Source organism: Myiozetetes cayanensis, unplaced genomic scaffold (genome assembly GCF_022539395.1).
Source record: "Myiozetetes cayanensis isolate MyiCay16 unplaced genomic scaffold, myiCay2020 scf7, whole genome shotgun sequence".
Lineage (NCBI taxonomy): Eukaryota > Metazoa > Chordata > Aves > Passeriformes > Tyrannidae > Myiozetetes > Myiozetetes cayanensis.
Genome location: NW_026087964.1, coordinates 35,234,583 through 35,259,194, shown reverse-complemented (window position 1 = coordinate 35,259,194; position 24,612 = coordinate 35,234,583). Strand labels below are relative to the sequence as shown.

Sequence of the window (24,612 nt, the reverse complement as noted above, 5' to 3'; positions counted from 1 at the left end):
TGTTTTCAAGATTTCCTTGTCTAGTATTGTGCTTTCTTGGCTTGTGTTCTGTTGGTTGAGTTGTGTTGGCTTGGTTTGGTTTTGTGTTACTGTTTGCTGCACATTATTCTTTTACCGTATGAAAAACCCACAAGAATACAATGCAATTACATAATGAAGGTTTAATCATAAAACTAGTTATGCACAAATTACAGCTAAGTGCATAAAGTAAGTAAGGCTAAAATAAGAATAGCTGTTTTTTCAGTACAATAACTTAAAGCATCATTTCTAATAGTTTTCTAGAAGTATTAAAGCATAGTTATAATTTTTTTTGTTTAATTTTATTTTCATGTGTTTTTAGTCTAAAGTTAAAGATGTTTGTATTTGAAGTAGTTTAGGAATTTGAATCTTATGGAATAGCTTATTAGCAGTAGGCTAATAGTTTATTTGAGGTTCAACAAAAAATAATATGTAGGAGAGAAACAGTTTTACAAGTACATGGTCTAGATATGCGTCATAGAAATTAATCCTTTAATCTAATAATGCATTTCCTGGGTTTTAGTTCTTTAAATAAAGCAAATTTACTTTTCTCTGTCAGTTGTTTGATGTCTGAATGACTAAGCTGATTTATCTATGTAAAGCATTAAATACACTCGTCATTTAAAGAGAGGGCATATTTGCCTGCAGCCTGAATCACGCAGTTTGTATGTCATACTTAATTGTTTTCTCTTATTCATGTTAGAGAAACACACACAAGTATACATAGTGATTTCTGTTTGCAGATTAACAGCAAGAAGAAAGAATCAGCATGGGAGATGACAAAAAGTTTGTACGATGCATGGTCAGGATGGCTCGTAGTAACGCTAACGGGTTTGGCATCAGGTAAATGAAAAAAGATTATTTCTTTCTTGTATTTGTCAGCAAGTACAGTTGCTGTGTTTTTCCTTTGTTGTCCACCATCCTGGCTAAGAACTGGTTCAGGCTACTACCATAATTCCCTGAAGGAAGAAAAAAGCTGACTGTCTTAATTTACAGGCTTCAGTGTTTTAAGGAGAGGGTTTGCTGATCAAATGGAAACCAAAATCCTCACTGAATTTAATGAGTTTCTTGAGATTTTTTGAACTTCTACCCACCAAACTATCCTGTGATTGAGATTTGTGTTTTCCCTTTCTGTAAAATTTTGCGCTTTTTTTCCTATAGGATTTCTTGTGAAAGTGTATGAATTGATTGTAAAAGTAGCTCTAGTATATATGTAGTTTTGGTAAGCACATTTCCTTGTAAAGCATGTGTTTATTCATGAGCAAAGTCTAGATGTATATTTATTATCATACCTTTACAGAGAGTGTTACACAGAAAATGTTATCTTTAACAGGTAAAGTTTGTTGGCCTATATTTCAGTTCTCCCTTTGCTTTTTAAATGTATTTTAGGATGAGTTTTACAGCTAAAACCATCTAATAGTTTGTGGCCCCACTGTCAGGAAGTGCTGCTTTTAATCTTTGAGTGACTTTGGTCACTTTGGAGTGACCAAAACCTGCAGAAGTGAAAGATCACAATCTTTCTGCCCAGTTTTTCAAAAAAAGTGTTCCAAACAGACATTTTACTGTAAATGCTGGGAAAATTGGATTAGTTCTAGAGTTCTGTGCTTGTTAAAAAGGCACGGTAACAGTATAATTACTGCTTACATATATACATAATCACTTCACAAATCATATATAAATTAATACATATGCAAAGTTTGTAGCATGTTTATATACTTCTGGTTCCCCAACCAGAGTATATAATTACTGGAAATTGCTTTTGATAATTTTAGTGGGAACGTGCAGTGTTGTGTTTTCACCCCCCAAGCTGCTTTGTATATTAACATTGCTTTACTATGTTTCTGAGCAACAAAGTGAGCAAGTTCTGGTCTTGAATCTTGCTAGGTTTTTCAGTTTCAGTTGCTTTCTGTCATATGTGCCTAGTGCATATTAAATGGTGCAACCTTGAATTCAGTCATGGGGAGACCTTATGTTTATGTATTTTGATTTATTAGGTTGAAATTTTGTTCTACTGAAATACTGCTTTTGACTTCGACTTTGGTTGACCAAGGTTCTTAAACAAAGGCTCTGTCAGGATTAGTAAATTATAGAATCATTAAGGTTGGAAAATACCTCCAAAATCATCAAGTCCAGCCTTTGACCAAACACCACCATGTCAGCTAAACCATAGCACTAAAGTGCCATGTCCAGTACTTTTATGAACACTTTCAGGCATGATGACTCTACCACTTTCCTGGATAGCCCATTCCAATGCTTGACAACCCCTTTCAGTGAAGAAATCCTTCCTGATGTCCATCCTGAACCGCCCATAGCTCAGTTTGAGGCCATTTCCTCTCGTCCTGTCACTGGTTGCCTGTGAGAAGAGACTGACCCCCACCTGGCTACAACCTCCTTTCAGGTAGTAGTAAGGATTGATGAGGTCCCCCCAAGCCTTCTCTTCTCCAGGCTAAAGAACCCCAGCTCCCTCAGCCTCTCCTCATGTGGCTTATTCTCTAGACCATTCACCAACTTCGTTGCCCTTCTCTGGGCTCTCTCCAGCACCTCAGTGCCTTTCCAGTAATGAGGGGCCCAAGAACTGGACACAGTACTCAAGGTGTAGCCTCACCTGTGCCGAATAGAGCAGGACAGTCACCTCTCTTTGATCCAGCTGGCCCACACACAACCCAGGGTGCCACTGGCCTTCCTGGCCACCTGGGCACACTGCTGGCTCATGTTCAGCAGCTGTCAACCAGCACCCCCAGGTCCTTTTCTGCCAGGCAGCTTTGCCGTTAGCGCTGCAGGGGATTGTTGTGACCCAGGGCAGGACCCAGCACTTGGCCTTACATGATTGGCCTCGACCCATCGATCCAGCCTGTTCAGATCCCTCTGTAGAGCCCTCCTACCCTCAGCAGATCAATACTCCCGTCCAGCTTAGTGTCATCTGTGAACTTCCTGAGGGTGCGCCCTTGTCCAGATCGTTGACAGATATTGAGCAGGACCGGCCCCGGTACTGAGCCCTGGGGAACACCCACGGGTGATTGGCTGCCAAGTGGATGCAGCACCATTCACCATCACTCTCTGGGCCCAGCCATCCAGCCAGTTTCTAACCCATCAAAGACACCACCTGTTCAAGCCATGGGCTGCCAGCTTCTCTGGGGGAATGCTGTGAGAGACAGTATCAAACAGTTACTGAACTCCAGGTAGACTACATCAACAGCCTTCCCCTCATCCACTAGGTGGGTCTCTTTGTCACAGAAGATCAGGTTGGTCAGGCAGGACCTGCATTTCCCAAATCCATGCTGGCTGGGCCCGAGCCCCTGATTGTCCTGACCGTGCTTTGTGATCGCACTGAAGATAACCTGCACTGAAGGCAGGCTGATGGGCCTGTAGTTCCCTGGATCCTCCTTCTGACTGTTCTTACAAATGGGCTGGGACCTCCCAAGTAAAACAGGACTTATGATGATGGAGAGTGACTTGGTAAGCTCTTCTGCCAGCTCCCTCAATTCTCTTGGGTAAATCCTATCTGGTCCCATAGACTTGGGAGTGTCTAAGTGGCACAACAGGCAGCTACTCCTCCTGGATTGCAGGGGTTCTATTCTGCTCCCTGTCCCCATCTACCAGCTCAGGGGGCTGATTGCCCTGAGGGTAATTGGTCTTTCTCTTGAAGACTGAGGCAAAGAAGGCATTAAGTACTTCAGCCTTTTCTTCCTTCTTGGCAACAGTGTTTTTCCCCCCGAATCCAATGAAGAATGTGAGACTTTCCTTGGTCTTCCTTCTGTTGTTAGTGTCTTTATAATGTCTTTCTAATTTTTTCTGTGTGTGACCTAATGACATCCTTGTACGCTTTCTGAGTTGCTTGACCCTCCTTCTTCCAGAGGTCATAAACTCTCTATTTTCCCCTGAGTTCCAAAAAAAGGTCCCTGTTCAGCAAGGTCACCCTTCTTCCCCACCAGCTTGTCTTTCGGCACATAGGTATGGCCTGCTCCAGTGTCTAAGATTTTGTTCTTGAAGAATGTACAGCCTCCCAGAAACCATTTGTTATTAAGGTCTGTTTCCCAAGGGTTCCTTCTAAGCCAGTGTCCTGAACAGGCCAAAGTCAGCCCTCCAGAAGTCTGAGGTAGAGGTTTTGTTGGCCCCCTTCCTTACTTCACCATGAATTGAAAACTGTGTCATTTCTTGGCCGATGTGCCCAAGTCCGCCTCTGACCACTGCTTCTCCTGCCAGCCCTTCTCTGTTTGTAAATAGCAGGTCTAGTGGGGCACAACCTCTGTTAGGCTCACTTACCAGCTATGTCAGCTAACAAGCTCCAGGAGCCTCCTAGCCTGCCTCCTCTCTGCTGTGTTGAGTTTCCAGCAGAGATCCAGCACGTTAAAGTCTCCCAGGAGAACAAGGGCTAGTGATTGTAAAATGTCAGCCAGCCACTTAGAGAATAGTTCATCTGCCTCTTCATCTGGGCTGGGTGGTCTGTAACAGACCCCCACCAATGTATGGTGGATGTCTGCCTTGTTAGCCTTTCCCTCCCAGTTCTTACCCACAGGCACTCAGCCTTATCATCACTATCCTTGAGCTCTGTACAGTCAAAGAATTCCTTAGATAAAGACAGAGCCACCCCACCACCTCCTTGCTCTTCTGTCTCTTCTGAAGAGCATGTAGCCATCCATTGCAGCACTCCAGTCATGTTAGTCATCCCGCCACATTTCCTTGATGGCAACTACATCATAGCTTTCCTGCTGCACAATGGCTTCCAGCTCCTCCTGTTTGTTACCCCTACATGCATTAGTGTACATGCACTTCGGCTGGACTATCAATTTCACCCCTAACTCTGGCATGCCACCCCCAGGCTCATCTCTAGCGAGCCTGGTCTTATTCCCTTCTGCCTTCAAATCTAGTTTAAAGCCCTTTCAGGTAGCCCTGCCAACTCACAGGCTAGAGTCCTTGTTCACCTTTTAAACAGGTGAATCCCATCTGTCTCCAGCAGGATTGGTGCCAAATAAACTGCCCCATTACAGTAATAGTCCTCTTAACTCCTTCGTTTCAGTGGACTGTTGGAGAATAAAGGAAAAAAAGGTAAGAAAAAAACCCACATTTAATTTGGGAAATATACAAAGAACTCAGTTCTTCAGCAAATACTAATCTTACTGTCTTGAGAACAGGACTTCAGTAATATATTAAATGTCTATTTAATTAGGTTTTCTATAATCTCAATTTACATCTGTTAATACCAACACATTTCTTCATTTTAGCTTGTGTGTTATTCTTATTTACCAGAACATTAATACAAAAATGTTTCTACAACAGGGGCATTGGCAGGCCTGATTGACATTGCTGCTGACTGGATGACTGACTTGAAGGAAGGCATTTGCCTTAGTGCTTTGTGGTTTAACCATGAACAGTGCTGTTGGGGTTCAAACGAGACCACATTTGAAGAGAGAGATAAATGTCCGCAGTGGAAAACATGGGCAGAACTAATAATTGGGCAAGCAGAAGTGAGTACATACCCATTCCTTTATGATCTTGCTCAACAATTCATGTGAATATGGAAAAAAAATAATGAACTTAAGTTTAGGGTTCTAAACACAGGTTTGGGTTGGACTGCCTGCACCGTTTTTAAGCATTTGATTTGATTAATAGGTTATAGTGTAATACATGTGTATTTCATGAACTGCAAGGGGGCTTGTAGTGTTACAGGTGTAAGGAAGTTACAAGAGTATAGAACTGTTAATAACCCGAGAACTTCTATTCCTCATCATAGCTGTACATAAAATAAATAAAAATTACATTTATAGTGTCCTCTGATAAATAAGAATAGATTTTTCATTTTTTCTACCACAATTCTTTTTTTAAATAAGGGTTTACTCAGTATTCAGCAGATTTTAGCAACTAATAGCTGTTAAAAATACAGCTGTGCTATGTTTATTTTTTTCATTTTAAGATGAAATGTTAGAACAGTTTATACCTTGTATAACCCAGTCTGTGCTGATGTCATTATTTTATGCTTTTCAAACAAAATTCTCTCTTGACCTGGTAATAATAATTGTTCCTCAAAATGTGCACGTAAATGTACTTGCAGCAAGAGTAGTTCTGGATTATTTTAAGTAGTGATTTTGCTCCTATGTCAAATTTATTTTCTGACTTTTTGTTTTCCTTTTAGGGTCCAGGTTCATACATAATGAACTACATAATGTACATTTTCTGGGCATTGAGCTTTGCCTTCTTAGCAGTTTCTCTGGTGAAGGTATTTGCTCCCTATGCCTGTGGCTCAGGGATACCTGAGGTGAGGTCTAACTTATACATATATATTATGGCTGTTTCATATTAATATGAAAATTACTGCTGCCTTACAGGGTTGGGGGAAGGAAGAGGGAGCACCCTGCCTAAGAAATCTATTAATACAAGTGTTCAGATTGAAAGCATGTAATTGCGCTAATTGTTTCTGGGAAAAACACCCCAAATGTAAGAGAATCTCCTGAGTCAGTAGATTTTGCTCCATGCTTCTGTCAGGACCACTTTTTAAGGAAGTGTTTAGCTTAAGAGAGTATACTCCTGAAGAGTGATTTCCAAACCTCACCCCATCCTCACCCTCCCTTTGGAGGTGAGAGAATAGTGATTCACTGACAGAATACGGGTCCTTGGATACAGCAATCGGTCTTTTGTTGCAGTGCCTTTAGTTGCCTTAACTAGAACAAATCAACACAGTCACAATGTAAAACGTGTAATACCCTCAAAAACTCACTGTTTGTATTGCTGTCTGCTACTATCCACAGAATAGAGAGAAAACCCAAAGTCAAATAAATTGTGGTCAGTCTCACTTCTCCAGTCTTTCTGTAAATATTTCTTTATATGTGTGTTTTGTAGACGTTGAAGGACAAATCCTGCCTCTGAATAAGCCTAGAGTAGTCCTGTGCCATTATTCCAGAAGATGTCACCCTAAATTTGTTTCCAGATTTAGCTATCTTTGCTTTCTAGGCACAGCTGCCCAGTGTTTTGTGTACATCCTATTTATGGACAGGTTGTCCTTTCCTATGATAACTATATTGTTCCCTCTATATGGGCATATTTTCCAGGCTAATAATATGACATTAAGTACAGTAATACATTAGGCAAGTGGCACATCTTTCCTGGTGGAGAAAGGCTGATCTTTTCCATTTTTATGTCAAGAAATCTACCGTTATTTTTTTATGTCATGATGGTAAGACATAAAGAGAAAACAGAGGTATAATATTGGTGCAAATGGAATATTGCTACAGTAGATGGCCTTGGGTATAGTTTTTGCAGGTTTATTTTTCCTTTGGAAGTTTCCTGCCTTTCACTTGATAATGTACATCATAAAGTAATGAATGCAGTCTTAGAAGCTGCTGCAAATTAATTTACTACTAAATGTAATTGATAATGTTGTATGTTATTGTCCAGTGTTTTAGAGTACATGTTTTAGAGCAAATGGAAAGCCTCAGGCAACCAGATAGACTCAGTGTAGCAATCTGAACAATATGTGTTTTAAGGTGTGATAAAGGCAGCCATTTGAAAAGGCTCGTTTTTGAAGTTCTGCACGTAAAATGATAGAATTATTTTCTGGACAAAGCAGAATGCAATAACATATTATTTTTTTTTATTATTTCTTCCAGATAAAAACTATTTTGAGTGGTTTCATCATCAGAGGTTACTTGGGGAAGTGGACTTTGATGATAAAAACAATTACTTTGGTATTGGCTGTCGCATCAGGTTTGAGTCTAGGAAAAGAGGGTCCCTTGGTACATGTGGCCTGCTGCTGTGGGAATATTTTTTCCTACCTCTTCCCAAAATACAGTACAAATGAAGCTAAAAAAAGAGAGGTAAATTTTTTTCAAAGCATTTTTAGAATTATTATTAAATATTAAATATCTGTGCATTTGCATTGATTTGTTTAAAAGACAGTATTTTTTCTCTTGGATAGTGTTTAGTGTTTATCATTAGTTATTTATTGTGTTAAGAACAATGTATCATCCCTAGCATTCTCAAAGGTAGATAGTTTCCATGTCAGAGTCAGTTTGCATTTCTCCCATCTCAGAGACCATTTGATTTTATTTGAATTCTTTCTGTTCTTGGCCTGATGTTTTGGTAATTGATGAGTGTGTTCAGTTCTGAGGACAGCAGAGTATTCTGAACCCATGAACAATATATTCCTGATAACAACAGTGTTTTTCTGCTCTGTTTCAGTTTGATGTTTTTAGTGATGGTGGGTTAGACTTGGTGCCTGCCAGGTTGTTCTCTCACCACTCTATCTTGACAAGACAACAGGAGAGGATAAGATGAAAAGCTCATAGGTCAAAATATGGACAAGGAGATCCCTCCCTCACCAGTTACCATCACAGGCCAAACAGATTACACTTGAGGAAAGTTACTTTATTGCCAGTTAACAACGGTAGAATAGTAAGCAATAAAAAGTACACCTTGCCCCTACTCTCCTTTCTTCCCAGGCTCAGCTTCACTCCTAACTCTTCTATCCCAAAGCCCTCTCAAGGTGATGCTTTGACTCTGCTACTCCTTCATCTTGACACTCTTCCGCTCCAGTGTGGGATCCCATCCATGGGAGACAGTGCTTCACTAAGTGCTTCAGCATAGGTCCTTTCCACAGGGTGCAGTTTTCAGGAATGGACTGTCCCAGCCCAGATCAGCCACAGTTCTTGCAGGAATCCTTCTCCTGCTTGGGCTCCTCTCCACAGGCCATGGCTCCTGCCAGGAGCCTGCTCTGCCACGGTCCTCCATGGGCTGCAGGGGGACAACCTGTGTCACCACGGGCTGCAGGGGAATCTCTGCTCTGGCACCTGGAGCACCTCCTCCCCTTCCTTCTTCACTAACCTTGGTGTCTGCAGAGCTGTTGCTCTCACATTTTTCTCACTCCACTCTCTGACAGCTGCTGTGCAGTGGTTTGTATCCTTTAAGTATCTTATCACAGGGACACTTCCAGCATCACTCACAGGCTCAGCTTTGGGCAGGGACAGATTCATTTTGGAGCCAGCTCTGTGGGACATGAGGCAGCCTCTGGTATCTTCTGACAGAAGCTAACCCTGCAGCCCCTCTACTACTAAAACCTTGTCATGTAAACCCAATAGAGGGAGCCATGCTATTGGAAGTGAGTATAGTCATAGAGAATAGCAAGCTCTAACATTCTTACTAATTCAATACAGTTTTTGTATTGTAAAATTAAAAAGGGTGTTATCTGAGCTGTGCTTCAGTTCTCTGCTCAACTTCTCTACTTCTAGAATGAGACTGCAGAACATGGGAAAATTTAGTTCACTTCATATTTCAAATCTCTGTATTCTTAAATCATTTAGCGTATTGTGGTTTAACTGCTCATCTCAGAGTAGTGTAATAATTCTTTGAGTTTCTCTGTGTATTCTTCAACAGGTGTGTTAAGGGCTACTACCCAGGGGTCAGTGTTCTTGCACGGAATTTATGCAGTATAGTTATAATTAGCACTAACCATCCTCATATATTGAACATAATTCATCCATGATGCTGTAGGACCAGTTGCTGCTTCAGTTCCTTTTAATCCTTTTAATCTCTCAGTTAATCTCAGTTCACCTCAGTTCTTTTTCTGGGTTTTTGCTTGAAGACTACTGAGTGCAAATCTCCAGGACTGATATAAAAGCTATTTAGTTTATCATCGATTTATGTCCCTTGAATAATATTTGTGACTGATGGAATTCTCCACCATGCACATGTAGAAAACAATAGACTATTTCAATTGGAAGGAACCCGTAATGATCATCCAATCCAGCTGCCTGACTAGTTCAGAGCTGACCATAAGCTAAAGCATGTTGTAAAGGGCACCACCTCTCTAGGAAGACTGTTCCAGTATGACCACCCTCTCAGTAAACAAATGCTTCCAGATGTCCAGTCTAAATATCCTGTGGCACAGCTTTAAGGCATTCTCATGTGTCCTATCGCTAGATATCACAGAGTTCAGCATATCAAGAGCTCAGCATCTCCCTCTCCATTTTAACTCCTCAGGCAGCTATAGAGAGCAGTAAGGTTGCCCTTCAGCCTCCTTCCCTCCAAACTAGACAATCCAAATGTTCTTAGTCAGTCCTCCCAGGACACTCCTTCCATCCTTGTCACCAGCTTTGTCCTCCTCCTCTGGATGCAGCCAAGGACCTTCACATCCTTCTTGAACTGCGGGGCCCAGAACCACTCGCAGCACTGCAGGGGAGGCCACCCCAAGGCCGAATGCAGTGGGACAGTCTCCTCTGCTGACTGGCTGTTTGTGCTGTGCTTGATGCTCCCCAGGATGGGGTTTGCTTCCTGGGCTGCCTGGACACACTGATGACTGACACTGAGCTGCTGTCCACCGGCACCCCCAGATGCCTCTCTGCAGGGCTGATTTCCAGCCACTCCTCTCCCAGCTTATACTTGAGCCTGGTGTTACTCCATCCTAGATGTGCAGCATTTTGACTCATTAAATTTCATCCCATTAATTACTGCCCAGTGCTCCAGTCTATCTAGACCCTTCTGCAAGGCCTGTTGTCCCTCAGGAGAGTCAGCATGTCCCTGTTTGGCATAATCAACAAATTTACTCATGGCACATTCAACTCCTACATCTAGGTCTTTAAATACACTGAACAGAATGTTGGTGACCTTTTGGCGGAGGAGCTCACGGTGAACAAACAAACACAAACCAATATGGTTTAAGCAGAATGTTACACTTTATTTACATAACCCAGACTCTTATATATCTTCAGAGCCCTGCAGTGCGTGAACACCTTCAAACCATTGGTTAAATGTTGTGAATCATGAGCTAAACATATATCACTAACATCCTGATCATTGGTTACATGCAGCTGTGCACACGCTATGAAATCATTGTCTTTCTCCAAAAACTCCTCCTTATTATCTCAATAGTTTTAGTACTTTTCCCGCAACCTGCAAGCAGGTCTCTTGCTAAGACAGGCTGAGGCCTATTAGTATGGTTTGTTCATGGTGCTTATTATTAGTTAAGCACCCCACAGTGACCAGTCACCTGCCAAATGTAGCTCCATTCACTACAACTCTTTGAGCCCTGATGTTCACCCAGTTCTTCCACCTGTTCGTTCCACAGCTGGACGGCTGGTCCAGAAGGATGATGTGAGGGACAGTATCTAAAACCTCACTGAAATCCAGAAAAACTACATCCAGGGCCTTCACTTTGTCCACTGGACAGGTGACCTTATTATAGAAAGATACCAAATTAGTTAAACAGGACTTTTCCTTCTTTGAACCCATGTTGACTGTGCCTGATGATTGCTTTAATATTTAAAAACCTTTCAGTGGCAGCCACTGTAATCTTCTCAGCTCCTTGAAAATTGTGGAGGTTGGAGGCTAAGCTAACAGGTTTTAGTTCTCTGGGTCTTCCCTCATGCCCTTGATATAGGTTGGACTCACACTGGCTAGCTTCCAGTCAGTCAGATTCTCCCCAGACTGCCAAGAGCTTTGGTAGAGGGGTCTAACCATAACATCCCCTAGCTCCACCAATACTCTGAGAAGAATCCCACCAGGCTCCACGGACTTACTAACATTCAGCTGACAGAGCTGGTCCCTTACAATTTTAGTGTCCACAGATGGAAAGTCACTGTTCCCACACTTGTGGTCATTTGACTCAGGATACCAGGCAGCCCAGAGTCTATCAGTATTATTAAAAAGAGTGAGGAAAAAAACCCATGGAATGCCTATGCTTTTTCCTTGTCCCTATTAGTCAGATGACCATCTTCAATAAGTGTCAATTCAATGTTTTTCTTAGACCTCCTCTTGCTATTAATGTATTCAAAAAAGCTCTTCTTTAATCTGACACTGGCCAGTTTCAACTCTGAACTGTGAGCAGTGTCCTTGGCTTTGTCATGTCTAGTGCCTGACTGATGGCTGCTGTGGCCACTCTCCACATCTTAGGAGCATTCTCATACAGTAACTTCATGATTTTCTGTTATTAAATATGTGTATCCTTAACAGAAACATGTAACAAACTGCAAAAAACACTCATCTTTGTTCTTTTCCAGGTGTTGTCAGCTGCCTCAGCAGCAGGAGTTTCTGTAGCCTTTGGAGCCCCAATTGGGGGAGTCCTTTTCAGTCTGGAGGAGGTATGTCAAGAGATGGCACTGAAGGATAGATATTTTAAGAAAGTCGCTTTTAGCTTAAATAATCTCAGACTCCTTTAAGATGCAGAGTCTTCCCTAAGAAGGGAATTATTTTTTGACCCACATTTCAAAGTCAAGAGTCCTCCTAAAGATATTTTTTCTTTTCTTTGGATGAATGTCAGCTTTCATTTATTATTTGTCATTTATTCTCAGTTGTAGGAGCCCCTGGTGGTCCAGTGGTAAAGGCGCCGCGCTATCACCGCGGAGACCCGGGTTCGATTCCCGGTCAGGGCCACTCCCGGGCAGGTGGGGCTCGTTAGCCCTTAAAGGCAACCCACCTACGTCCTAAGGACCTCGCTGCCACCGTCCAAGCTCGCTTGGCCCCGGCAGATGAACCTTAGGATTAAAGGGTGGGCTCAGTTCCGCGCACACTGTGTCTCACCTAAAAAATCCAATGCGCAGGCTGGAAGGTGGAAAGACCTTCCCCGGATCTTCGCTCGCGAAGACTGGCCATTATTATTATTATTATTTATTCTCAGTTACTTTTTTCTGGAGAAGGGCTGAGTCCATTAATAGTTACAGTTTACATACAGACAGAGATACAGCAGCTTTTCAGTCTGGGAGTTTATTCTGAAAAAAAATAAATAGGGTTCTTATTTTTCATTTTGAAAGAGGGTTTAGAAACTTACTGGACAGTTTTGTGAAGCAAGTATTTAAACATTACTGAAAGTTTCAGATAGTGAACACAATTGAATATAATAATTATTAAAAGGACAAATATGCTATAAAACTCATCTGAAAGGCAACCAAACTCTCTTCCCCAAGAAGTTATTTATATTAAATTAGTTTTAATTAGTCATTTTCAAAATACATAAGAATGTTATTCTTATAATTGGCATTTTTAAAGAAAATTAAAAATCTATTAATTGAAAAAGGGAGCAAAATATTCTTTCATGTATAATTTTTTAATATCCTTAGGGGATTTTGAGAAATTCCTTTGTTGCCAAAAAAATGCAGAAGAAAACTATCTTGAAATTCAAGTCAGGCTACGTGGGGCTTAAATATGAAATTGCATATTCTGTTTTGAGGACTTTGATCTTTTTGTTTGTTTGTTTTAATCATACTTCCTAAAAATAACAGATCTGTCAAAAACCTTTCAATGTAGGTTGAAAGGAGATGAAACTGTATTAGCAGGAAATTTGAGAGTGCAGCTAGTACACAGCTTGGTTCTCACAAATGCTAAAAAGAGACAAACAGAGCAGCTTATAAACATAAATTACTGTGCATCATTTCCTAACAGTCTTAAAAAAGCAGTGGTTTCAATACTGCTGTAGTATTGACTTTAAAACTGATACAAGTATGAGTTGTTGTAGAGCTTTTTAAAAATGTAGGATGTGCTGGAGTGCCCATGCTCCAAGAGATCAGAGTAATACTGATAATCTAAGAGTACTTTTTTTAGCTTAAACCATGTGAGCAGCAGTACTCTAACACATGCATAAACCTGTCTTTCCAGTTTTTTAAATTGATTTACTAATAATTCTCATGTATTGCCTTTTGCAGGTCAGTTACTATTTCCCACTGAAAACTTTATGGAGATCATTTTTTGCTGCTTTAGTAGCTGCGTTTGTTTTAAGGTCCATCAATCCTTTTGGTAATAGCCGCCTAGTTCTTTTTTACGTGGAATATCACACTCCTTGGTACCTTTTTGAACTGCTTCCTTTTATTCTTCTGGGAGTATTTGGTGGGCTCTGGGGAGCGTTTTTCATCCGAGCAAATATCGCATGGTGTCGTCGACGCAAATCTACAAAATTTGGGAAGTATCCTGTCCTGGAGGTTATTATTGTTGCAGCAATAACAGCTGTCATTGCATTTCCTAATCCATATACAAGGCTAAACACCAGTGAGCTTATTAAGGAGCTCTTCACAGACTGTGGGCCGTTAGAATCCTCCTCGCTCTGTGACTACAGAAATGATATGAATGCAAGCAAAATAGTAGATGATATTCCTGACCGTCCAGCAGGCACTGGAGTCTATTCAGCTATATGGCAGTTGTGTTTAGCACTCATATTTAAAATAATCATGACAGTCTTCACCTTTGGTATCAAGGTAAGTGTGAATGCAATAACTGTGTCATCTGCTGTGATTATTTAATTATTGCCTTTCTCATTTTCCATCTTTCAAAGACAGTAGCTTTGTTTATAGATTTCTTTTTATGTGTAGTTCTTTTAAAAAAGGTCTTTTTACTGTTGGTTAATAAGCAATTCTCAAATCTTCGTTCATGAAGCCTAACCATGATGATGATGAATAAGCAAGTCTTGTAGAAAACAATATTAAGTTTATTTAAATTCAGATTAGCCCTTTGTTTTGCTGAATGGAAATGCAATAGGGAGCAGGAGCTGTGTGGATGTATGGCTGTTCATATGGCCTGATTCAGCAGTAGAGATGCCTCAAAAATTTTCAAGAGCAGAGTTCAAATATAACCACTCAAATTCTCTAGTCCTGTTACAGGGAAGAAGAAAAGACTGTACCCCTTGAATAACTTGTAGGTTGTTGGGTTTTTTTAATCCACTCTCCTCATTTTTCATATGAATATAATTACTGTAGATGTTAAAGGCAGATAATGATGATTTCGTTTGCTGTATTTTCCAATATTGCATGTCATGAAGAGAAAGTGAGCTTTGTTTATGTGACTGTAATGGGAATTTCTTCTCCATCAGAAGCAGCAGAATTTTTGGTTTTTCTGGTTGTTTAGTAAATCTATTTTGGAGACGTCTTCAGCCTTTCCCCAGTCTGTGACTGTTTTCTGAATGACACGTAACTGTCATACCTTCATCATTTTCTGTCTTGTCAGTCTCCCTTCATAGTTTTTTCCATTATCAAACGTGTCTTAATGCAGACATATTGAAGAACGTTCACTGAGCAGGATTTGCCTTTAAATTGGCTTTAACTTTTCAGTTTACATTGCTGTTCCATATAACACCATGCATAAAACCACACTTCCTCTCCGTGAGTGTGTTTGATCATTGGAATAGGTTGTCCAGAGAACATCCTTGGAAATATAACCTGACTGGTTACAAGCCTAGGCAACCTGCTAGTTGTTAACCCTGAGTGAGCATAGTAGAAAATCTGGAGTGGTCATGTTCAATCCCAACTATTCTGTAACTGACAGAACAGTAATATGGTTCTCATGTGTTGATATTTTAAAAGGTGTTGCAGTTTGCTACTGGAAGCTTTTTTCCATATGTCAGTTGATGAGTAAGAGAAATCCATTGTATGTATTTTAAATGCTAGTCTTCCATAAGTCCAAAATTCTGACATTATTCTATGACATGACAACTCCAATCTGTTGTTTTGCTTTGTATTCACTTACTGTATTTCATTTATATCTAGGACTTTCTTTTACCATTCATGTGTTCGTGTGCATCTGGCTCTGTCTCACAGGGTTGTCACCACAGGGTCACACTATGTGTATTGAAATTCACTAGTTTCACAGAATGGTAGAGCTTATACCTCATTTGGGTTTGGTTCATTTTCTTGGAACTTCAGCATGGTGGAAATATTTTTGCGAAGTTGTAAGAATATATTCATTACTTTGCCAATAGGCAAGGAGTCTTGCTGCTGTCATTGATGGGACTGTGCTACATAAATTTTTTGAAGCTTTAAAGCATGTGGTTGGTTAGAATGTCAGCCAGGACCTGGAGAAGGGATGTCACTTTTATGTTATTTATTTGCATTTTAAACTTTATCTCTATAAAAAGAGCAAATTCAAAATTAAAAACAAACAAAAAAGGAAAACAACAACTTTGTTATGTAAATAATTCTAAAGGATCCTCTGAGCTCTCCATGGCTCTTCCTTGCAGACAAAAGTCTTTCCCCACAGGAACTGTTTTCCTGTGACGTAAGCAAAGAAACTTAGCTTCTGCCAGTGATTCCTGCTGCTCTTACTGCTGTGGAAAAGGATCACTGGGAGGATAATATGGCAGGGCTTTGGTGTTTTTTGGGTTGTTTTGGTTTGTTTTTTTTTCCTTACAAGCTTTTGTATGTGTACCGTACTGCTTATAATCGGTAGACTCGTTAATGTGTCTAAATGCTGATCAACAGTTGGGGTGGGATTCCACCTTTGCCTCGTAACCTGATGGGTGCACAATTGCACTGCCAAAGAAAGTTGTACCCATATCCTGATCCTTACTTGTTTCAAAGATGATACATGGGCCACAGAACATATTTTTTCCTCTGTAGTATAACTTGAGCAAGGCTGGCAAGCACTGGAGAAGAAAAGGAAGAACTTAACTTTTTTTCCTTGCTCCTTCTCTGTGAAGATTCCTCTTCACTTTGTGATTTGTGATCCAGGGGCTTATGCAAATGAATACAGCTGTAAAATCATAATTACAGTTAGTCTTGTAACCATTATCCACCTATGATGGAAAGAAGAGAAGAAGCTAGTGCATTAAAAAGTTCCCTTAACAAAGGACTAGAAAACACTTTGGATACAATTTCCATGTGGAGACTTAATTTCTGCAGCATACTGCTGTAGCAAACTAGAATGTGAGGCAGTTTCAAAGATTTACTTAGTTATTTTATATTGGAAATGTGGGAGGTTTTTTGGGGTACTTTTGTACTGTTCACCAAGAAAGAATTTCACTCAGGAAAAGAATTTGATTTTAACAGTTAGAAAGGGGTTTAGATGCATAATTAATTGTGGGCAATAACAGCAGGGTATAAATGTACAATTTGAATATTAGACTAAAATGATAGAATTGAATATTACCTCTATCAACACTGAAATATTAGGTAATTCAGGGTGGGAATGATGGATTATTAAACTTTTTCTCAAAAGCTGTGCTGCTGGCTTTCTAACACAAAGTTTGCTATGCTTGTTTTTACTTGATTTGTTGCTTAGAAATCATCTTTGCAACCATAAGTATAGACAAAATATAATAATAACTGAAATACGGTTCTGCACTTGCCACTGAATACCACAGCAAAAATCTGTAGTTTGGAATTGCACAATACTTAAATTTCACAGCTGTACATTACAAGAAAAATTACATGATTTGTCTTGTTACACCAGGAGGGCAATTTTTTAATGACATTATTTTGATGGGTTGACGGGTTGAAGTGTGTTTAGATGAAGTAAAAATTCTAGTCCTGATTTGTAGTCAGATTTGTAGTTCAGTCACAGTATAAAATACTTTGATGCTAACAACTGCTGTGAGGAGAAGCAGCGGGCATTTCCAGTTTAATGAGACATTTAGGCACTGGTATGTTTCCTGGAAAGATCAGCTTCCTAAGGAGAAGATAGACAACAGCAGTTTTTGAGATGAACACTCACTCTTTATGAAGCTGCTGATAAAAACAAGCTTGCAATAATACTTTACTAAGCCATGTTGGTGTGACAGCACTTTGTGCCCTTTTCAGGTTTTAGGTAATAGCAGAAAAACATTTTAATAACTAAAATGACAGTAGGAACATTTTTTTAACCTAATGTGTTAACTCCTTTTTGCAATGGGGATTGTCTTGCCTTTTCCTCTCTTAGTGTATTTATCATTCTGTATACACTCTTTTGTATAGGAAATGTCAGTATAGTAAGCAAAGCCTCTTTTAAAAATCACCTGGTTAGTTAGCCATCTAATTTTTAGCAGTGTCAGGAAGCAGTTCGGAAAGGCAGTCCTGTTAAGTACATGAATGTTGACTCTTGAGGAACATGAAGTAGTAAGGGAGATGGGAAATAGTAAGGAACACTTCAGTACTAGCAGCATGGCTCATATTGGACATGCATAGGGTAAGAATTGTGCTGTTGGCACTGAGAATCTAGTTTGTGGTCCTGTACAGTAAAATATAAAAAAATATGGTCATAAAATGGTTTTAGCTAATTAGGTCAATCAGGGATATCAATAGCATTCTCTTAAGTTTTACTGACCTTTCAAGGTCAGCTTACATGGTTTTAACTTGATAATTTGAGCATTTGCATCTCTTTTGGAAGACGAAAGTTATTTGTAAAGCGATGTGTCAGGTCTGTTCCCAGCAGCATTACACCAGCTCTGTTTATGTTGCAGGTTCCATCTGGGTTGTTCATACCTAGTATGGCAATTGGAGCAATAGCAGGAAGGATTGTAGGAATTGCAGTGGAGCAGCTGGCTTACTACCATCATGACTGGTTCATTTTCAAGGAGTGGTGTGAAGTTGGAGCTGACTGTATTACACCTGGTCTTTACGCCATGGTTGGTGCTGCTGCGTGCTTAGGTAAATAAAATATAACAAAGTAAATAAGGATCTGATTTTTTCATGCATCAAAATAATTATTAAAAAGTAAAGGAGATATAAACAGGGCAGTTTTGGAACACCTGTTTCTATAGAGTTCTCTCTTCAGAATTCACGTCGCTACACAAGACCCTGAGATCACAAGGATCTGAGGAATAACATGAACTCTAAACTGATGAGAAGTAGAAAAATTAAGTAGTGCTGGTTGCTTTTTGATATGAAGAGGTGTCATTACTACATCGGTCAGAAAAATGAGTTTCTTGAAGTGTATGAAGTAGAGCATTTATAGGGTCAAGTACAGTTAAAATTGTTAGAAGTAATGTGATCAGCTGCCACATCTACATGAATTGCAAAAATTGTTCTTGAAATTCATAATCGAAACAAAACTTTAAGAAGGGTGTAATGTATTTTTAACAAATCTGATTTACAACTTTTTGAAAATCCACTTCTTGGAAAGATTTTTAAGCTGGGCACCTAAACTAGGAGAGGGCTTTTGAAGGTCTTGTCTCATCCTAGCTTCTAACTTGGTTGCCTTGGAGATGAAACTTAAAAGCCGTTAGTACAGATTTTGCAAAAAGTAGACCTCTTATTTAATGAAAAGTGCATTTGGCAATCAAACAACATAGTAAAATTTAGGTTTTGGAGAGGTTGTTTTGAAGAGTTCAACTTGAATCACTTTTGAACGCATTGAAAGACAAATCATATCCTTTTACTGAATAAAGATATGGCATCAGAAGCCTTGGCAGAAAAAACCCCGTCTTAAATACTAACAAAAAGAGAAATACAATCCCTGTCTTCTCCTGTTGTCCAAAAAAAAGGGTTTTTTCATCAGCTCAGAGTTCTCTTCAGTTTTATGAGTTAGCAATAGCATTAAATTCCTAATTCTTTGGACAACATAAGTGTTGAATTGCTACCTGTGACTTCCTGCATTGGTTCCATTCTTTTTCCAAATTCTTATCTTACTGGATTTCCTTGCATTTCACAGTACTTTTAACCCTGATGTGGCATGAGATAGACACAGTTTCATTCTTAGTTTATGATAATTAACTGTACATATTTTCCAATTCCCTTTATTTTCTCCCTTTCTGTGAATTTTCCCTGAAACTCTCTTTTTCACTTCTAGACGTTTTGTGTTAATTTCCTCTGTTTGCTTCTCTGTTGGCATTATACAGAAGGATGTTTGTCAAATGACCTTTCATGGTAAAATGGAGCTTGTAGTTCTTATCTGGAAGTCAGGAAATTCTAAATTCGTAATTATCTTATACTAGAATGTTACTGGCTATCATTTTTCTTGCAGGTGGTGTGACAAGGATGACTGTGTCCCTGGTAGTTATTGTCTTTGAGCTAACAGGAGGGCTGGAATATATTGTGCCCCTAATGGCTGCAGTCATGACCAGTAAGTGGGTAGGAGATGCCTTTGGTAGGGAAGGCATCTATGAGGCACACATCCGACTGAATGGATATCCTTTCTTGGATGCAAAGGAAGAATTTACTCACACAACACTGGCTGCTGATGTTATGAGACCTCGAAGAAGCGATCCACCTTTAGCAGTTCTGACGCAGGATAACATGACAGTCGAAGACATAGAAAACTTGATCAACGAAACCAGCTATAATGGTTTTCCTGTTATTATGTCAAAGGAATCACAGAGACTGGTGGGCTTTGCTCTAAGAAGAGATTTAACTATTGCAATAGGTAATTATCTTCCAGTATTGCATTATTATATATACAAATTTAAATTATTTTATATAATTTTATATTTTAAATAGAATTTACTGTGTGTTTCTAGACTTATTTCGAGTTTGTTAAGTATATTATTATCTTCGTTAGCAGGCTCTGAAACGAAGAAAATGCTCATCTGTTTTTGTCTCCTGTCATAAAAACAGAAGTCATACTCAAGTAGGCCAAAACATCATCTAATTTAGTATTTTGTTGATTTTTTGGAGGCTTTTGGTAGTATCTCATTTCCTCAAGTGATGCTACACTAACATTCTTCTTCAAAATTGAGTACTTCTCATTTTAGACCAACAGGATTCTGTGAGAATTACTGTCCAAGTAATTTTTAATTGTATTTCCTATTTCTTTATGACAGTATGTTATTTACTGTTGTTATAACAACTGAGATTGTTTTATAGAGCAGATAAGTGCAAAAATAATTATTTCAGGTTTCTATTTTTCAATTTGTTTGTGTAATGGGAAATTTGTCCCTGAGCACATGAGCACACAATCCCGGTTTGGGCCCTCTTTCTGTGGGTGAGTATTAGCACTCGTGTGATACCTGTGACAATGCTTTGTGTACTAGCAAGAAAAATTCTGTGGATTCTGAGGATACTACCCAAAACTGTAACATTTGGTGCATGAAATAAGTGATGAAAGTTGCATCTATACTACTTTTTCTTTTTGAGAAGTATCTCTTTAACAAAGACACTTGAGAAAGAGACAGATGTCTCTGAAAGTTTTATAAAACATAATTTGTGAACACAACACTGTTTACTTCAATAAAATTTTTGCCTATGTTCTTAAGACCATATATACAATGGCATTACATTTTGTAAGACTTATGTGAATGTCCAAAACTTGGAAATTATTATAGACATATAGACATTATTATATACTCCTTTAACTGTGTGTTTACTTGAGCAAATGGGGGGGGGGGAATAGCAGAACATTCTTCTAATAATACACTTTCACTGGTAAGACTCATGTTAGCTGCTAAGATTGTACAGTGCAAGTTGCTTAGTCTTGCATTGTGTCTGGTTTGAGTCATTGTGCCCTGGCAGCCAGGAGGGCCAACCGTGTCCTGGGGCACCAGGCAAAGCATCACCAGCCGGTCGAGGGAGGAGATTGTCCTGCTCTGCTCTGCACTGGGGCAGCCTCACCTTGAATATTGTGTGCAGTTTTGGGCACCATAATATAGGAAAGGCATTGAGCTCTTAGAGAGTGTCCAAAGGAGGGCAACAAAGATGGTGAATGGTCTAGATGGGAAGCCATATGAGGAGTGGCTGAGGTCACTTGGTTTGTTCAGCCTGGAGGAGACTGAGGGGAGACCTCGTTGCAGTCTTCAACATCCTCATGAGGGAAAGCAGGGAGGCAGGTGCCAATTTCTTTTCACTGTTGACCAGTGAATGGACCCAATGGAATGGCCTGAAGTTGTATCAAGGGAGGTTTAGGTTGGATATTAGAAAAAGGTTCTTCACCCAGAGGGTGATTACAGGGTGGTTACAGAGACAGGCTTCCTAGGGAAGTGGTCACAGCACCAAGTCTGACAGAGCTCAAGAAGTATTTAGACAAAGCACTCAGACACATGGTCAACTCCTTGGCATGGTCCTGTGCAGGACCAGGAGTTGGACTTTTAAGGTCCTTGTGGGTCCCTTCCAATTCAGGATATTCTATGATTTTATGATTGTGTGAAATACTCCGGGGTGTGGGAGGGAATGTAACCAATGTGATGAACACGTGAAAAGGAAGAGGATTCAGTTCACAAAAAAGCAAAATAAATTCATTGTAAACAAGAAGGCAACATTTTCAGAGTGGTCAGAAATTCTTTGGTTTCAAAGCAATAATAATTACAGCGCTTGGAATCATGACAGGGGAGCTGTCAGTTGAGATTGTTGACAGTTTCTTCAGCAGCTGTCCGTGCGCTTCCTGCATGGTATTTTTTTATGCCTTTTCACCTCTTTATAGTAAATAACAGTTACTTATTGGAATGAGAAAAGTAGTCAAAGAATGACTAAAGCTAAATAAGTAGATAGCTTCTGTGATTTCTGCACAAAGACTTCTTGGGGATAAAGCAGTGGCTATGGAAACACATTGAAATAGCATAGATCAGAATATCAGCATCACTAACATCAGTCTGGTATTGTTGATTAATCTGTCTGCACTAACTTACCTTACTCCAAAAATGTAAATTCTTCCTCCTCTGCTGTTTTTCCCCCTTCCTTCTTTTTCTTAAAGAAAGTGCCAGAAAGAAGCAGGAAGGGATTGTTGGCAGTTCCAGGGTCTGTTTTGCCCAGCATACCCCATCGCTTCCAGCAGAAAGCCCTCGACCTTTGAAGCTCAGAAGCATACTTGATATGAGTCCTTTCACCGTGACAGACCACACCCCAATGGAAATAGTGGTGGATATTTTCCGGAAGCTGGGTCTGAGGCAGTGCCTTGTAACACACAACGGGTGAGTAAAGTGGCAGCAGTGCTGTTCATTTTGTTAATACAGTAATTTTCACTTCCAGGATCAGAGTATTCGAACCGGAATATACGCCACAGTCATGATATTTGAACCCATAAGTTTGGTATTGCAACTGAGGACCCCAACTGTTCATTAAGAAGGTGCTGTGCTGTAGCATGTCTCTAAAATTCTTACTCCTCCCTTGTATTCCAAGTAAGCAGGCAGATGATTTTAGTAATTTTATGATATTCTGTTAAAAATTAGCTGCCATTCAGCAAGTTTGGTGTATTCATCTTGCTTGTGGAGGAGGAGACAAAACTTGTCTTGCAGAAATTTAGTCTAAGGCCTGTATTTCCCCGTTCTTATCTACGTTCTGGCAACATGCCATGCACCAGCAGCTATTGAACGTGTACAGATATCTGGGTTCAGAAAGAGGGAGGAAAAGGAAGAAAATGTTCCAGTCAGTATCTCATCTTCTGGAGTTTAGTGATGGCAATTACCACCAAACTTTTGTTTTTGGAATACTAACAATTAAATAACTGCTGCTAGTTCTGGAACTTCAATCCAGAAACTTTTGTTTCTACAGTTCAAAATAGTTCATGAAAGTAATTTTTAGATTTAGAATGTTTGTAAATGAGACTATAGGGAGTAGTCCTGTGATTACCCTTAAATAAATCAGCCCCAGGCATGGAAACATAAATGTTCATTATAATTGCCTCTTATCTAAATTACTCCTTGTTTTTTTACATGATCTTTTCCTGTGAAGCTATTCCTTTGCCATTCTGCTTTCCTGTATCTCTTTCATTAAACACTTGACATGCAACATGCTCCTACCATAATATCCTGCTTTCCCTTTAGCATGTCTTTTAAGGCACGTGGGGAGTGAGACATTGTCTGCTCATCCACACGTTTAGGATCAATGTCCATAGGACAAGAAATCAGAAAAATGGGTGGGAATTTTTGTTTTGCTGTGGGCCAAAGGACTGCTGGTATAAATGGCAAATATTTAAATATTGCATTGGTTTCCAAGTGGTTTTTTTTCAGATGTTAAATAAATTTCAGAATTTAAAATAAATTTATTTTAAATGTTCTCCTGCATTTTTTTTTTCTTTGATGCATCTCTGTATGGAATGGCAAGTAATGTTTCCAGAAGCATAAATGACTTCAAAAGCCTTTCTGTGGTAGGGAAAGGATATCATCATCTGGCACATAGAAGTTAGTGCAGGCATGCAATTATTTTTGTATTGGAGCTGGAAATTTGAATGAATAGAACTTCACTTAAGAATATTTACTGTGATATTTTTTTTTCTCAGTTTCAGTTGTGGTTGAATGCTGAAACATTGACATTCATGTTAAAATCGCCTCCAAAGAAAGTTTCATCATGAAAAGCTATGTCAAACTCTACTATAAATTTTAACATTACAACAAGAGCAGATCATAAACACTAGTACTGGTGATATTTAGCTGTGGGTTTGTATAGCCTTACAGACATCAAGGAGTACTTCGTATTTTGGCAAGTTTCCTGCAAACAGAGTATAACCACATAAAGACACACATCAACATACTGGTTCCAGTCCAGATCAGATTGTGCAGAAATTGGTGCTGATGACAGAAAAAGACTTCCTAATTTGTACCAGAATATCCATTCCAGGGAGTTGCTTGTGATTTATACTGTCATGAATGAAAAATTTGCTGAAATTTGGCTGTTTCTAGGGACAACAAATAACCCAGCTCTCCAGAGCAGCTTGGAACCTAAAGTGCTGTGACTTTACGCAGTTACTACTTTGTTCATCTACTGTGGCTTGTTAAAGTGTGAATACTTATCTTTATGTGTGAGGAGAAATAGCTACTGAACAAAGGAAATACAAAGTAGATTTTAGTTTCAGTGCCTTTAAAACTCAAAAATAAATGAATCTGGGGAGAAGGGATAAAGTATGCTTCCCTGACGTGTACTTGATACGAGAAACATATTGCTCTGGGGTCACTGAAGAGCCAATTGTGTTCAGCATTTTGGGAGAAAAAGAAAAAAAGCAAAATCTGGGAAAGGGTACTGTCTTTCAAATAAGTTTTCAGTTAATTACATCTCATTAGCTTTCCTGCAACCA

At 39.5% G+C, this 24,612-nt stretch overlaps 1 protein-coding gene across 4 annotated transcripts in view; it reads left to right on the top strand.

Moving 5' to 3' along the window:
* CLCN3 (chloride voltage-gated channel 3) overlaps positions 1-24,612 on the top strand; it is a 74,165-nt gene that overhangs the window by 44,585 nt on the left and 4,968 nt on the right. For all 4 annotated transcript variants that reach the window (XM_050338295.1, XM_050338293.1, XM_050338294.1 and 1 more), the window contains 9 exons: positions 762-861; positions 5,296-5,483; positions 6,149-6,271; positions 7,620-7,826; positions 12,003-12,083; positions 13,641-14,186; positions 18,137-18,323; positions 19,639-20,037; positions 22,297-22,513. In XM_050338295.1, the coding sequence (XP_050194252.1) occupies positions 762-861; positions 5,296-5,483; positions 6,149-6,271; positions 7,620-7,826; positions 12,003-12,083; positions 13,641-14,186; positions 18,137-18,323; positions 19,639-20,037; positions 22,297-22,513 (2,048 nt within the window). The remainder of the gene's footprint in view (positions 1-761; positions 862-5,295; positions 5,484-6,148; positions 6,272-7,619; positions 7,827-12,002; positions 12,084-13,640; positions 14,187-18,136; positions 18,324-19,638; positions 20,038-22,296; positions 22,514-24,612) is intronic.